At 54.7% G+C, this 11,853-nt stretch overlaps 1 protein-coding gene across 1 annotated transcript in view; it reads right to left on the reverse strand.

Moving 5' to 3' along the window:
* The window catches only part of LRRC75A (leucine rich repeat containing 75A), a 30,771-nt gene extending 19,410 nt beyond the window's left edge, over positions 1 to 11,361 (reverse strand). Inside the window, exon 1 of the mRNA XM_083714727.1 lies at positions 10,560 to 11,361. Coding sequence (XP_083570853.1) covers positions 10,560 to 10,847 — 288 coding nt within the window. The 5' untranslated portion in view covers positions 10,848 to 11,361. The remainder of the gene's footprint in view (positions 1 to 10,559) is intronic.
* Positions 11,362 to 11,853: the final 492 nt, after the last annotated feature.

Here is an 11,853-nt window from a genome sequence, read left to right on the forward strand (position 1 = left end):
GTGCAAATACCCCCATAGCAAGAGCACCATGCACCCGCACAGCTTCTCTGTGCATGAAGTAAACTCCACCTTGCGATTTGCAGAAATACCCACTCTGTGTGCAAGAGGAATTCAGGGAGTTCCTGAGGTGGAGAAAGAGAGAGAGAGAAAGAGAGAGAGAGAGAGAGCAGCGCTTGAAATGCAGAGGGGTCTCTTCCCATTCCTGAGATCATCAACTTGTTAAATGCTGGTGGGGGTGATCACATGCCCCCCCCTTTTTGCTCTTCAGCAAAAAGACTCAACAAGCCATTTTAAATAGCATAAGAGATGCTAGTTTGCTTGGTGGTTGGGCCCTTTCGTGGGCTAGTCCACAGGTATCATCAGTCCAGTGGCATAGCGTGGGGGGTGCAGGGGGGGCCGGCCGCACCGGGCGCAACATCTGGGGGTTAGGGTTAGGGGGCGCAAATCCACGGGTTAGGGGGTGCAAATTACTTGCCTTGCCCCGGGTGCTGACAACCCACGCTACGCCACTGCATCAGTCTACCACCCCACCACAGAATTTGTCACTGGAATTGGCCTCAGTGGCTGGGAAGCTGGGACCACTTCACCTGAACCACCTTCAGCTGCACGAGGGACCAAGGCCATAGGGGCAGCTTCAAGCAAGTCATTTGCAACCACAACAGAAAGTCACAACAAGAAGAGAGAAAAACGAGGACACTCTTGTTCCAAGGCAGAGATGAAACGTGCAACACACAAAGCATCTCTTGGGCAGAATATGCAAAGAAAGAGAAGGAACTGCCAGACACAGACATTAGTTGAGCAACGGCGACTGACCGTTTCTGTCAAATTTGGCAACAGCAAATAATGTAGCAACAGAGCTGACACACTGCCTTTGTTCCACGAACAGGAAGCAAATCTTTAAGTGACCTGACAACTTGGGTAAGGGCTCCAGAAACCCGGGTTTCTCTACAAGTCAATAGACCTCGGGGTGGGGACAGAATGCAAGGCCTTTCTCATCCCCATCCAAAATAAAAATGCCCATCAGGAAGGATAGATGACACCAAGTGAGTGCCAAGCCTTGCCAAAGCCATCACCCAGAAGACAGCACTGATGACTGACGCCAGTCTGGGCAGAATTTGGGAGAAGAGCATTTTACCCCAGTGAAAACAGAGCTGCAGGTACCGTATTTTTTGCTCTATAAGACGCACCAGACCACAAGACGCACCTAGTTTTTGGAGGAGGAAAACAAGAAAAAAAATATTCTGAATCTCAGAAGGCAGAACAGCAAGAGGGATCACTGCGCAGTGAAAGCAGCAATTCCTCTTGCTGTTCTGGCTTCTGGGATAGCTGCGCAGCCTGCATTCGCTCCATAAGACGCACACACATTTCCCCTTACTTTTTAGGAGGGGAAAAGTGAGTTTTATAGAGCAAAAAATACGGTAATTCTCTTGAGGCCAAACTGCAAGCCTTTGCAAAATAGTGTCAACTTCTTCTGAGCTGTCACATCAAGGATCCCCACAGCCCTCAGAGATGAATGTTTTTGAATAAAAGAGCCCGTATCATCCCAGCAGATGGCTGCCAAGGGCTCCCACACTGACTGTCTGGGCATGTGACTCAAGTGGCCATGAGTCCTTGGTACCTCTGGGCCTGAATAGAGAGGGAGCAAGAGCAGCAGGACTCAAAGATATGGATCCTAGCAGTTCTCCTGTCCCATAGGACAAGAAAGTCCTACCTTAAGAAACATTGGGCTCACTAAGATACTGACCTGGACACTTTCCCCATTATCTCAGACATTAAAATAACCCTTGCCTGTCTCTCAAGGGATTCACATTTTAAGGTCGGAGCACCTGACCTCGAAGCGAGGCGATCATGGTGGGACCATGATTAAAGTTGGTGGCAGTCATGGGGTCAGATGACCTTGAGTCATGACGGGCAGGATTTTAAGGATTCCTGTTCTAGAGACTCTTTAGCTTGTAAAGACATCCTGGGAGCAGCACCCACTATTTTGGAGAGCTAGAGGCAAGGAATTTATACTCCCACATCCTTTTAACAGCCCAGCCCTCCCAGTTCTCCACTTCTTCCACCTTTCCCCATGCCCAAATGACCACTCGTGGGGCTACCACAACCTGATTACAGGAAGAATGTTATTTCACTCCATATCGTCCCCCTAAACTTTTCCAATTGGCCTCCCACTTTTTTCCCATTAACATACTCAGTATGCAAATATGGGACTGTCATACAACTGGGATTTCCCAAATGTATATGGGATTCGTCCACTGAAAATAGCATCTGGGTGAAATTTCTGAAAATTGGTAGAAAATGTCCAGGAAAACCTGGACATATAGCAACCCATATCAGAAGTGTTGATTTTTTGGTGAATTTCCTTAAAAATAGTTCAAAAACTTCAATTATGTGGCAACCCTAGGAATTATAACAGCTATCAAACTTCCTTCTGTCTCCCCACCTCCAGCCACCACTGAAACTCTATTCTTTTCTGTCTCTTTTAACTACTTTACTTCCTCTTCCTCCTCCTCATACTGTAGCCAAGTCTGTTTCTCCAAATGGGCAGCTGCTGTTCCCTCTAGAAGTGCCATGCTCAAACAGTGAATCCCTTGCCTCCCCAACATTTGCCCACTTTAACAGACTCCCCACTCCTATACCCCCTTTTCCAAACTCCCAGCTGTTCTCTGGGCCCATCCAGCACAACTTGGGACTCAGGAAGGGTGAGCTAGTAGCTGCCTGCCGGTTCCCAGGCCCTGAGTCCTTGCCCTCTGGCTCCTAGGGCAGCCCTTTCCTTGGAAGACGAACCAGAGCATCTTGAACTCCTTTGGGGCTCCTTATGTGAGGCAGCAGCAACCTTCCAGTCCAGGGCTCCGAGGCAGCTGGAAACACACACTGCCCGACCCCTCTTTTGCTTAAGGCACCCAACTCCCACCTGCCCCATGATGGAAATTGTCCCCAGCAACAGCAGCAGCAGCAGCAGCAGCAGCAGAAGATAATTCTATTAAATGCTGCTACAGGAGGTCTCTCCAGGGGCTGCATGCCTGCTCCTCAGCGGCGTAGCGTGGGTTGTCAGCACCCGGGGCAAGGCAAGTAATTTGCACCCCCTAACCCGTGGATTTGCACCCCCTAACCCGTGGATTTGCACCCCCTAACCCGTGGATTTGCGCCCCCTAACCCATGGATTTGCGCCCCGTAACCCTAACCCCCAGATGTTGCGCCCGGTGCGGCTGGGCCCCCCTTCACCCCCCCCACGCTACGCCACTGCTGCTCCTTGTACCCATCCCCTACTGGGACTACTGGATCACAGAGTGCGGTAGATGGGCCCGTCTCTGCCCCCCCAAACTCAGCCTCCAAAAGATCCACGCATCGCAGCCACTCGCTCATTGTCAGTGCCAACCCAGTTTAGAAATCTCTCCCTTTGGGAGAAGCTGGAGGATAAAGCAGAAAAAAGCTTCCACAATAGCAGATTTGGGAGTGAGCTACAGTCACACTCGCAGCCGGCACATGGTACAGCCCCCTCCTGGGTCCAGGTGGGGAGGTCAGAAAGAGATCTACAGTGGTACCTCGGGTTAAGAACTTAATTCGTTCTGGAGGTCTGTTCTTAACCTGAAACTGTTCTTAACCTGAGGCACCACTTTAGCTAATGGGGCCTCCTGCTGCCGCCGCACGATTTCTGTTCTCATCCTGAAGCAAAGTTCTTAACCCAAGGTACTATTTCTGAGTCTGTAACCTGAAGCATCTGTAACCTGAGGTACCACTGTACATGGAAAGTGGAAGTCAGTGAGGGAAGGTCAGGGAGAAGAGCTGTCTCACTCTTTCTCCTAAGAGCAGGGAGGACAAGGTTCGCTGCTTTCAATGCTCGTATTATTCAGATCCTTTTATTTCTCACACCACACCCCCTGAAATCTTCCTCCTCTCTCTGCAGAAACAGCTCCCGGGGTCATTATTCTGTTCCTCCCACAGCCAAGGAAGAGGCACAGGGAAGAAGATGCAGAGGGGCTCCCGCCCAATGGTTCACACAGGCTCATCAGAGGGAAAACAAAGCAGGGGGGAGACTCAGCGCTGCCCCTCCCCCAGCATCAGCGGAGAGAAACTGGCTGGGAAGCCGGAGCAGGAAGCAGAAGACTGCCAAGAGGATCCCTCCATCCAGCAGCACAGCGGGTGGGAGGGCAACAGAGGCAGCTGTGCCGCTTCCGGCCAGGGGTGTGTGTGTGTGTGTGTAGAGGGAGCAAGATGGGACTCTGTGCTGTGGCAGAGGCAGCAGCAAAGTTCTCCTTTCCTCTGAGGCTGCTGCTGCTGCTGCCACCAACCTTCCCCCCTCCAACCCACCATCTAGAAAAAGCCACTCTGCATTTGCTGGGGAGTTCTCTTCTCACCGGGGGAGGGGGGGCATTTGCCCCTAGAAATACAGTGGTACCTCGGGTTAAGAACTTAATTCGTTCTGGAGGTCCGTTCTTAACCTGAAACTGTTCTTAACCCGAAGCACCACTTTAGCTAATGGGGCCTCCCACTGCCGCCGCGCAATTTCTGTTCTCATCCTGAAGCAAAGTTCTTAACCTGAGGTGATATTTCTGGGTTAGCGGAGTCTGTAACCTGAAGCGTCTGTAACCTGAGGTACCACTGTACAAGCTGGACCCAGCCAGGGGAGGTGCGTGGCTGGTTGCTGGGATCGGTAGCCTGGTCTCCTATCCAAGCCCAGTGGCGTATCGTGGGTTGTCAGCACCCGGGGCAAGGCAAGTAATTTGCACCCCCTAACCTGTGGATTTGCGCCCCCTAACCCTAACCCCCAGATGTTGCGCCCGGTGCGGCCGGCCCCCCCTGCACCCCCCACGCTACGCCACTGTCCAAGCCAAGAGCGTTTTGAGTTGTGTTGGGCGGCAGGGGTGAGGACAGGTCTGCTTGTGCCCAATGCCTCCTGCTAGGAAGCTACCACACCTACCCTGACATGTTCAAATGTGGGAAGGTGCTCTGCACATGCCTCAAGGCCTCTTGTCCACCAAATGCAAAGCAAAGCACCTTTCCCACACTTCCTCTTTTTCTCCTCTTGCGATTACTGTTGCTACTGGCCATGCTGCGCTTTCCCATCTAAAAGGAAGCCCAACCGTTGAAGTGTGCGGGGTGTGCTTGTGTGAAATTATACAAATGAGAACCCCCCACAAGAGAGGAAGACCAGAATCCTCACACCTGCCCAGGCCAGCTCGCTGGGCTTCCCTCGCTGGATGAGCCCCAGTATGGGGAAAAGCAGTTCTGGAGCTCAGCCATGGCTGGCTGGCAGAAAGCCCAAGCCCCCCCCCCACCATGCCCAGGTGGCACAACTCCCCCTCCTTGAGCAGCTGACACACAGAGCCAAAGGGTTAGCTGCTTCCTGGCCCATCAGCAGCAAGCTTCCCCTGTCTGGAGAGCATCAGCTGACTCTCTGGGCACAAGCCTTTCCTCCTGCTTCCCCTGGCAGGATTTGACCTTCCGTCTCCACCATTGGATGTGCACCAGACCTCCCTGTCCCTGAGCTTTCCATTATCCTCGCTGCTCACACATGGCTGCCCTTGGCTTTCGCCCTTCCCTCATCGCCTCTTCTCTCCCACGCAGCCCCCTGCTCCAAATGCAATTTCGCATCATTTAAGCCAAGATGGATTACGGGCGGGGTGGGGGAGGCAGTCTGCCCAAGTGCAGGCAAAGAGGCAGGCGGGGCCTCTCCTACACTCCCTGCCCTCCCCAAAAGCTTGCTTCTCCAAAACGGACAAATATATTTGCAAGGTATTATTTGCAAGAGCACAGGCAATGTGAGGAGCCTGTCCCCCCCCCCCCCCGTCCCCCTGCACCTCACACTATGGAGAAAGCCAAATGAAAGATCTCCTCCTCTTCCTCTAGGTTCAATAAGCCCAGATTCTTAGTGAGCTTGTTTTTATTCCTTGCCAAAGAGGGATAAGCCGGTTTACATACTGGCATGAAGGTATGTACTACACACATATCATGTATGCATGAACAAGTGTGCACACACACACAGTGCCTAGCTGAGAGGGGGAAAGGTGCATCAAGACCCCACGAAATGCCCTGGAAAGGCAGTTTTCCCACCTGCTCTCGGTTAAGCCTCTCTCCCCAGGTGCCAGCAGAGCTGCTGAACTCAGCCAGAACTGGAGATTCCTGCTAGAGCCAGGAATCTGGAATATGCTCCCAGACCTGCTTACAACTCCAGGGCACTATCCCTTCTCCCTGGCTAGATGCACGTGGACACACGTACACTCCCCCACACAGAGAGAAAGCTTCCAAGCCCAAAGCAAATGGTGAGGCAAGGCTTTTCAGTCAATTGACTTAGAAGTGGGGGTTGTCACACACAACGCCCAGAAATCAGCAATGATAGAATACAAGCGCAGCAGGTATGGAACAGCTCGGAGTTAATGACAGCCTCTCGCACCAAACTCACCTCTCAAGCAGCCACAAGGCAGCTCCATGGACAGACCCAGGAAGAGGTGCGCTCTGTCCTCTGCCCTGGCAAAAGGCTGGCATGTTGGCCATGGAGAAGGCAATTGTGCAAGGCGGGGTGGGGTGGGGGGGAGGACTTGCCTGCTACTGGGAGCTTGGAAAACAGAAAGAAACTTTAAGAGACAGCTTCCCACTCCCCATAAAATCTCTTTTTTGCACAATCCAGGCGGCAGCTGCTGCTGCCTTAAAGCACCCCAAGGACTGGGCTACCCATTCCTGAGGCTGTCCTTGGGAAAAGATTTCCATCGGGTCCACCAGCTAAGCCTAAGAGAGCTTAGGCCGTCACACAGAAGGATCAATATATGGACTGTTTGCAGGTGGGGGAAATCGTGCCCTGAATACGAAAGGAAGAATATAGCAGCCAACAGGCCCAGCAACACCCTTCTGGGAGGCTGGTGGTGGAAGACTCTGCTTGGCAAGGAAGCCACTGGGGTGTCTCCTGCCAAAGGGACTTTAATACTGTTTTATTGGTTGGGGTTTTATTATTTCCTTGCCGTAGCTCTGCATGTGTTTATGCGGAAAGGTTTAATGAAGGTCAGGATAGAAACCCACAACAGAAAGGAACAAGGCAGAGTCTGGTCCTCCGAAGGAGCGACCAGGAGGCGGCAGCCCATGCCAGCCATTTCTGAGCTGAGCTCACTTCTGGAAAAGGAAGACTTTGGTGGTGCAGCAACCAGGAAATGTAGATGACCCCCTTGCCTCCCCTCATCCACCCGCTGTCACCTTCTCACCACAATGGGGCACCCCCCCCACACACACACTCCAACTGTCCCCATTCACTTTCTGGCTGAGTTTCCTTCAGAGCTGAGCAATCTCCCTCTGGGTGCGTGATGACACCCAGGAAGCAAAGCCGCTTAAGAGCTATTCCCCCTCCTGGAGAAAACAGGGGGGGCAGGGGGGATCAGACTCTGCCGTTCCCAGGATTCTTTCAGGGACAAGGAGCCATGCAAGTTAACTAGCATAAAATTAGCATAAACAGGCTGCGTTCCCATAAGGCAACTTGCACGATAGCTGTGCACAAAGCTGGAGGCTGTTCCCCTTCCCCCTCCTGCGCACACGTGCCTTTCTTCTTTTGGCAACGAAACACGCCAAGTCCTCCGCAAGGCTCCCGAGGCCGGCCCAGTCTCCCTCCCTGCCTTTAATTAATTTTCAACAAATGTAACTCAATTACTAGAAAGCCTTTGCGCACCACCACTGAAATGCGCTGGCTGGCCAGCCTTTGCAACCAAACATGCAGGCAGCTTGCCTCCGACCTCAGCAAACTCAGCCAATAGGGAGTTCCCTTCCCCAACCCTGCAGCCCAAGCACACACTGTCCATCCAGCCTCTCTGGAATCCGCATCTTGCATGCATGGATCACAGACTGAGAAGGTGCAGTGGCCATTGGGAGGGAGAGGGCTCTGTGCCCCTAGCCAGAAGGGACCACATCTCCCACAAGTGGCCAGTTCCACTGCCACAGCCACAGCCACACACATCTCCATTTCTTTAAAAGAGTGGGTCAGATGTGGGCCGGGGGGGTTGCTAGATGCTCACCACCATCCAGCCCACAAGCAGCCACAGGAAGACACCTGTTCATCATAAGCCACTGGCACAGCTGTGCTGCCTACCTGCCTCTTTGGTGGGAGAGAGTCTGTTGCTCTTTCTCTGGCTCTAACAGGGCCAGAAAGATGCTCACGTGTTCCACAAGCCCATTTCAAGCACCACGGTCATAAGTTCAAAGAGCCCATCTCCTCCATAGTAGTGTCACCCAAGCCCACAGAGGCCCAAACTCTTCATGGTCCTCATGGCAAGGAACATGAGGCTCCCTCCCCGCTTTGGCCACCAGGATGGTCTGCCAAGGTTGCAGGTTCAATCCATGTAAGGGATAGCTGCATATTCCTGCACTGGAGGGGGTTGGACTAGAGCAGTGTTTCCCAACCTTGGGCCTCCAGCTGTTTTTGAACAATTCCCATCATCCCTGACCACTGGTCTTGCTAGCTAGGGATGATGGGAGTTGTAGTCCAAAAACAGCTGGAGGCCCAAGGTTGGGAAACACTGGACTAGAGGATCTTCAGGGTCCCTTCCAACTCTATGATTTTCTATGACTCTATGATCTTGCAAGGCTTCGTCCTTGGTCTTTTAAGACTGGAGAAGTCAACTGAAGGAAGGAAGTTTGAGTAGCAGAACTGGCTCAGGCTACAGTTGTGTCAGTCAGGCCACACTTAGCGTATTTTTTGCTCTATAAGACTCACTTTTTACCTCCTGAAAAGTAAGGGGAAATGTGAGTGCGTCTTATGGAGCGAATGCAGGCTGCGCAGCTATCCCAGAAGCCAGAACAGCAAGAGGGATTGCTGCTTTCACTCCACAACGATCCCTCTTGCTGTTCTGGCTTCTGAGATTCAGAATATTTTTTTTCTTGTTTTCCTCCTCCAAAAACTAGGTGCGTCTTGTGGTCTGGTGCGTCTTATAGAGCGAAAAATACGGTATATTCTTGAATTAAGAAGCCTCCTCTGCTGCCTATCAAAACTCTACATCCTGCCCCTATCTCAACGGAAGAGCCAGAAGGGAAGCTCCCAACTTCATTCAGATAATCCCCCCTTGGAGCCCCCATTCCCAGCAAGAGGAAGGAGACAGTGGCTGGCGAAAGACTCTCCACTTCGGGATTCAGCATGGTTCTGCTCGGGCTTCAGCTTCTGTGAAATGGCTCCTCAGAGAGGAAGAGAGAAGAGGAGAATCCCACTCAGATCTCTCTGTGGAGAAGATGAAATCTCACGCAGCAGAAACTGGAGCCTGGCTGTGAATCTGAGGCTGCAGCAGCAGCAGTTTCCCTTGGCAGAGCCTGTCAACAAGGGCCTGGTGCGGACTCGCTTGCCATGGCACTTCGCCCACTTTCAGTCTCACACCGGTTTTCACACCACTTGGCAGTTTTATTTCCTCAAACCAGGAAGGAAACGTAAACAAGTCCAATTCAGGAGAGAGTGGGAAAGCCACCTCTGTCCACAATTTGCAGAAGTGGAAATCACTAAACAGGAAGTCATTAAACAAGCTCAAGGCCACCCTCCAAGTCAGGTGTCAGGCACAGACGGCCCTGGCGCACAAATTCTCCTTGTTTACAACATGCTTTGTGTTGGGGGGAGGGAGAAAAACGCAGGCCAAATCATTATATTCAGGGACCAAATTTGACAGGTGGGTGGAGTTGCTCATGTGACAGCACAATGATGTCAGGTGACCTTTTTGTCTATAGGAGTCTTGCAGAGTGCTTTGCAAAGGGTTTCCATCTGGAAGCTACCTCCAAACACCTTTTCAGCTGAGCCAGGTTCTTACCTGCGTGTCCTACAAGATGTCAGATGCGGGGCATGTGAGAAATGAGTTGGCTGAAGTGGCCTGACAGCCATAAATTTCCCCCTTGCTAAAGCAGAGCCTATAGGAGGAGCCTCCCATCCCAGAGCTCATTTGAGGGAGATGGAGGCTTCCAAGGCACAATTCAAGGGAGCACCAAAGCCCTTAACCAGAAGTGCAGGAGTCCACAAGCCCAAGAAGAGAGTCCAAGAGTCCACAAGCCCAAGAAAGGTTGGTAATTGGGGCCAAGACACAAGCCAACCCCAACCCTCTGTTGCATGACACCTGCCAGGAGCAGCATCGCCCCTTTTGTCCAGATCAGATCATATGCTAAGCGTTAGGATATACTATGCTTAAAAGCATCCGTGGGTCTTGGAAAGGCCCCCAAGGAGAGCCAAGACGTTCCTCCTGGGGTAACCCCCTTCTTCCTCATTCGTGGTCGGGCAACCCCCCCCCCCCCAGGAAGGCTCTGCCCTGAGGAGGCTCCAGAGGAATCACCAAACCCATCAGACTAACAATTTCCCTTCCAAGACCAGCGAACCTTCCACGAACCAGGCGAAACTCGCCCGCTTGCCCTCGGCTCTGATCGCGATCCTCCTGGACAGACAAGTGGGGTGGGAGGTGGAGGGAGGTTGGCTTCCATTCCATTAAGGGACAGGGAGAGGGAGAAGCGGAGCTTCTAGGTGCCCCCCAGTCCCGCCTCCCCGGGCACGTGGGGGCTGCGAAGCCGAAGCTTCCCGGTGGAGGGCGCTTCGGTCGCCCGACCCCCATCCCTCTTACCTGGCGCAGGTGCTTGAGCAGGTCGGTGGCCTCCTCCTGCTTGCCTTGCTTGACCATCCCCAGCATGTCCTGGATAAGGCCGATCCGGCGGTGATACGGGGGGAGACCGCCGCCGCCACCCCCTCCGCCGCCGCCCCCCTTGCCAAACTTTTCTCCGGATCGCACGACGAGGGAGGCCAGGAAGTCGCCGCGCTCCCGGGGCGACGGCAGCATCCTCCGGCGGGCAGCCGAGGCGGCGGCCTGGGGGCTGCCGGGCAGTGGGCAGCCCTTGGTCTGCTTGGCGCCCATGCTGGATGGTGCCCAGCCGCCGGTCGGCCGGCCTTCAGCGGGACATGGCAGGCTCCGGCCCACGAGGAGCAGACGCTGCTGTCGAAGCGCGGGGCAGCCGCCGGCCCAGGAAACACCGCGGAGGCGAAGAGGAGGAGGGGGAAGCAGCAGCTACGACGGCAGCGCCTTCTCCGGGCATCTCCTGCGCGCCCAGCAAGTGCCCCCTCCGGCTCCCGCAACTGCCTCCCTTCCCCGCCCTCTAGCAACTTCGGGAAAACTGTTGCACGGCAGACCGAAGAGGGAGGGAGGGAAGGAGGAGCCGCCAGCGACGGAGGAGGAGACCGAGACGTGCCCGCCGAGTGTCCCCGGCGAGCGAGCGAGGCTCTGGCTGCTGCTGCTGTTGCCGCCGCCGCCTCCCTCCGTCTGGAGCTGCTCAGGCGGGGCGGAGCCCGCCTCTCCCCGACCGGCGGCGGCCTTGTGTCTGCCTGAGAGAGAGAGAGGGACCGCCCGGCCTCCTCCTGGCTCCTCCTGCCGACGGCGGGGGGGGGGGGGGAGAGGCACAGGCGCCGCCGCCTCGCCCTGCTCGACCGGGCTGCACGTGACGAGCGCGCATCTGAGGACGTGCAGAGCGCGCGCGCCACGGAGAAGCAGCTCCTCGGGCTCCCCCGCCCGTCCTCTTCACGAGCAGCTCAAGGGAGGCCTCGCCACGACTGGAGCCGGGTGCTTCAGTGGCAACACACACACACACGGGCGTGGAAGACGCCTCCCCGTGCAAGACCCAGGCACGCCCCAACTCAGGTGAGGCGGCGCCTCCCGGGGCTCCCCCTTGACACTGGCCCCCGAAAAGCCGCGGGACCGGAGCTGGCCAAGGAGCCCGCCTTCGCGACACCTGGCCCGGGGGACGGGGCCGCTGTGAGGCCCGGGGTCCCGAGCGCCTCTCCTCTCCTGCCCGGAGCACCTCAGAGACGAGAAGGAGCCACCTCCCGTCTCCCCACATCCCGCGTGTGGTTTCCCGCGCCGGGGTGGA

Source organism: Podarcis gaigeae (genome assembly GCF_964106915.1).
Source record: "Podarcis gaigeae genome assembly, chromosome: 15".
Taxonomy (NCBI): domain Eukaryota; kingdom Metazoa; phylum Chordata; class Lepidosauria; order Squamata; family Lacertidae; genus Podarcis; species Podarcis gaigeae.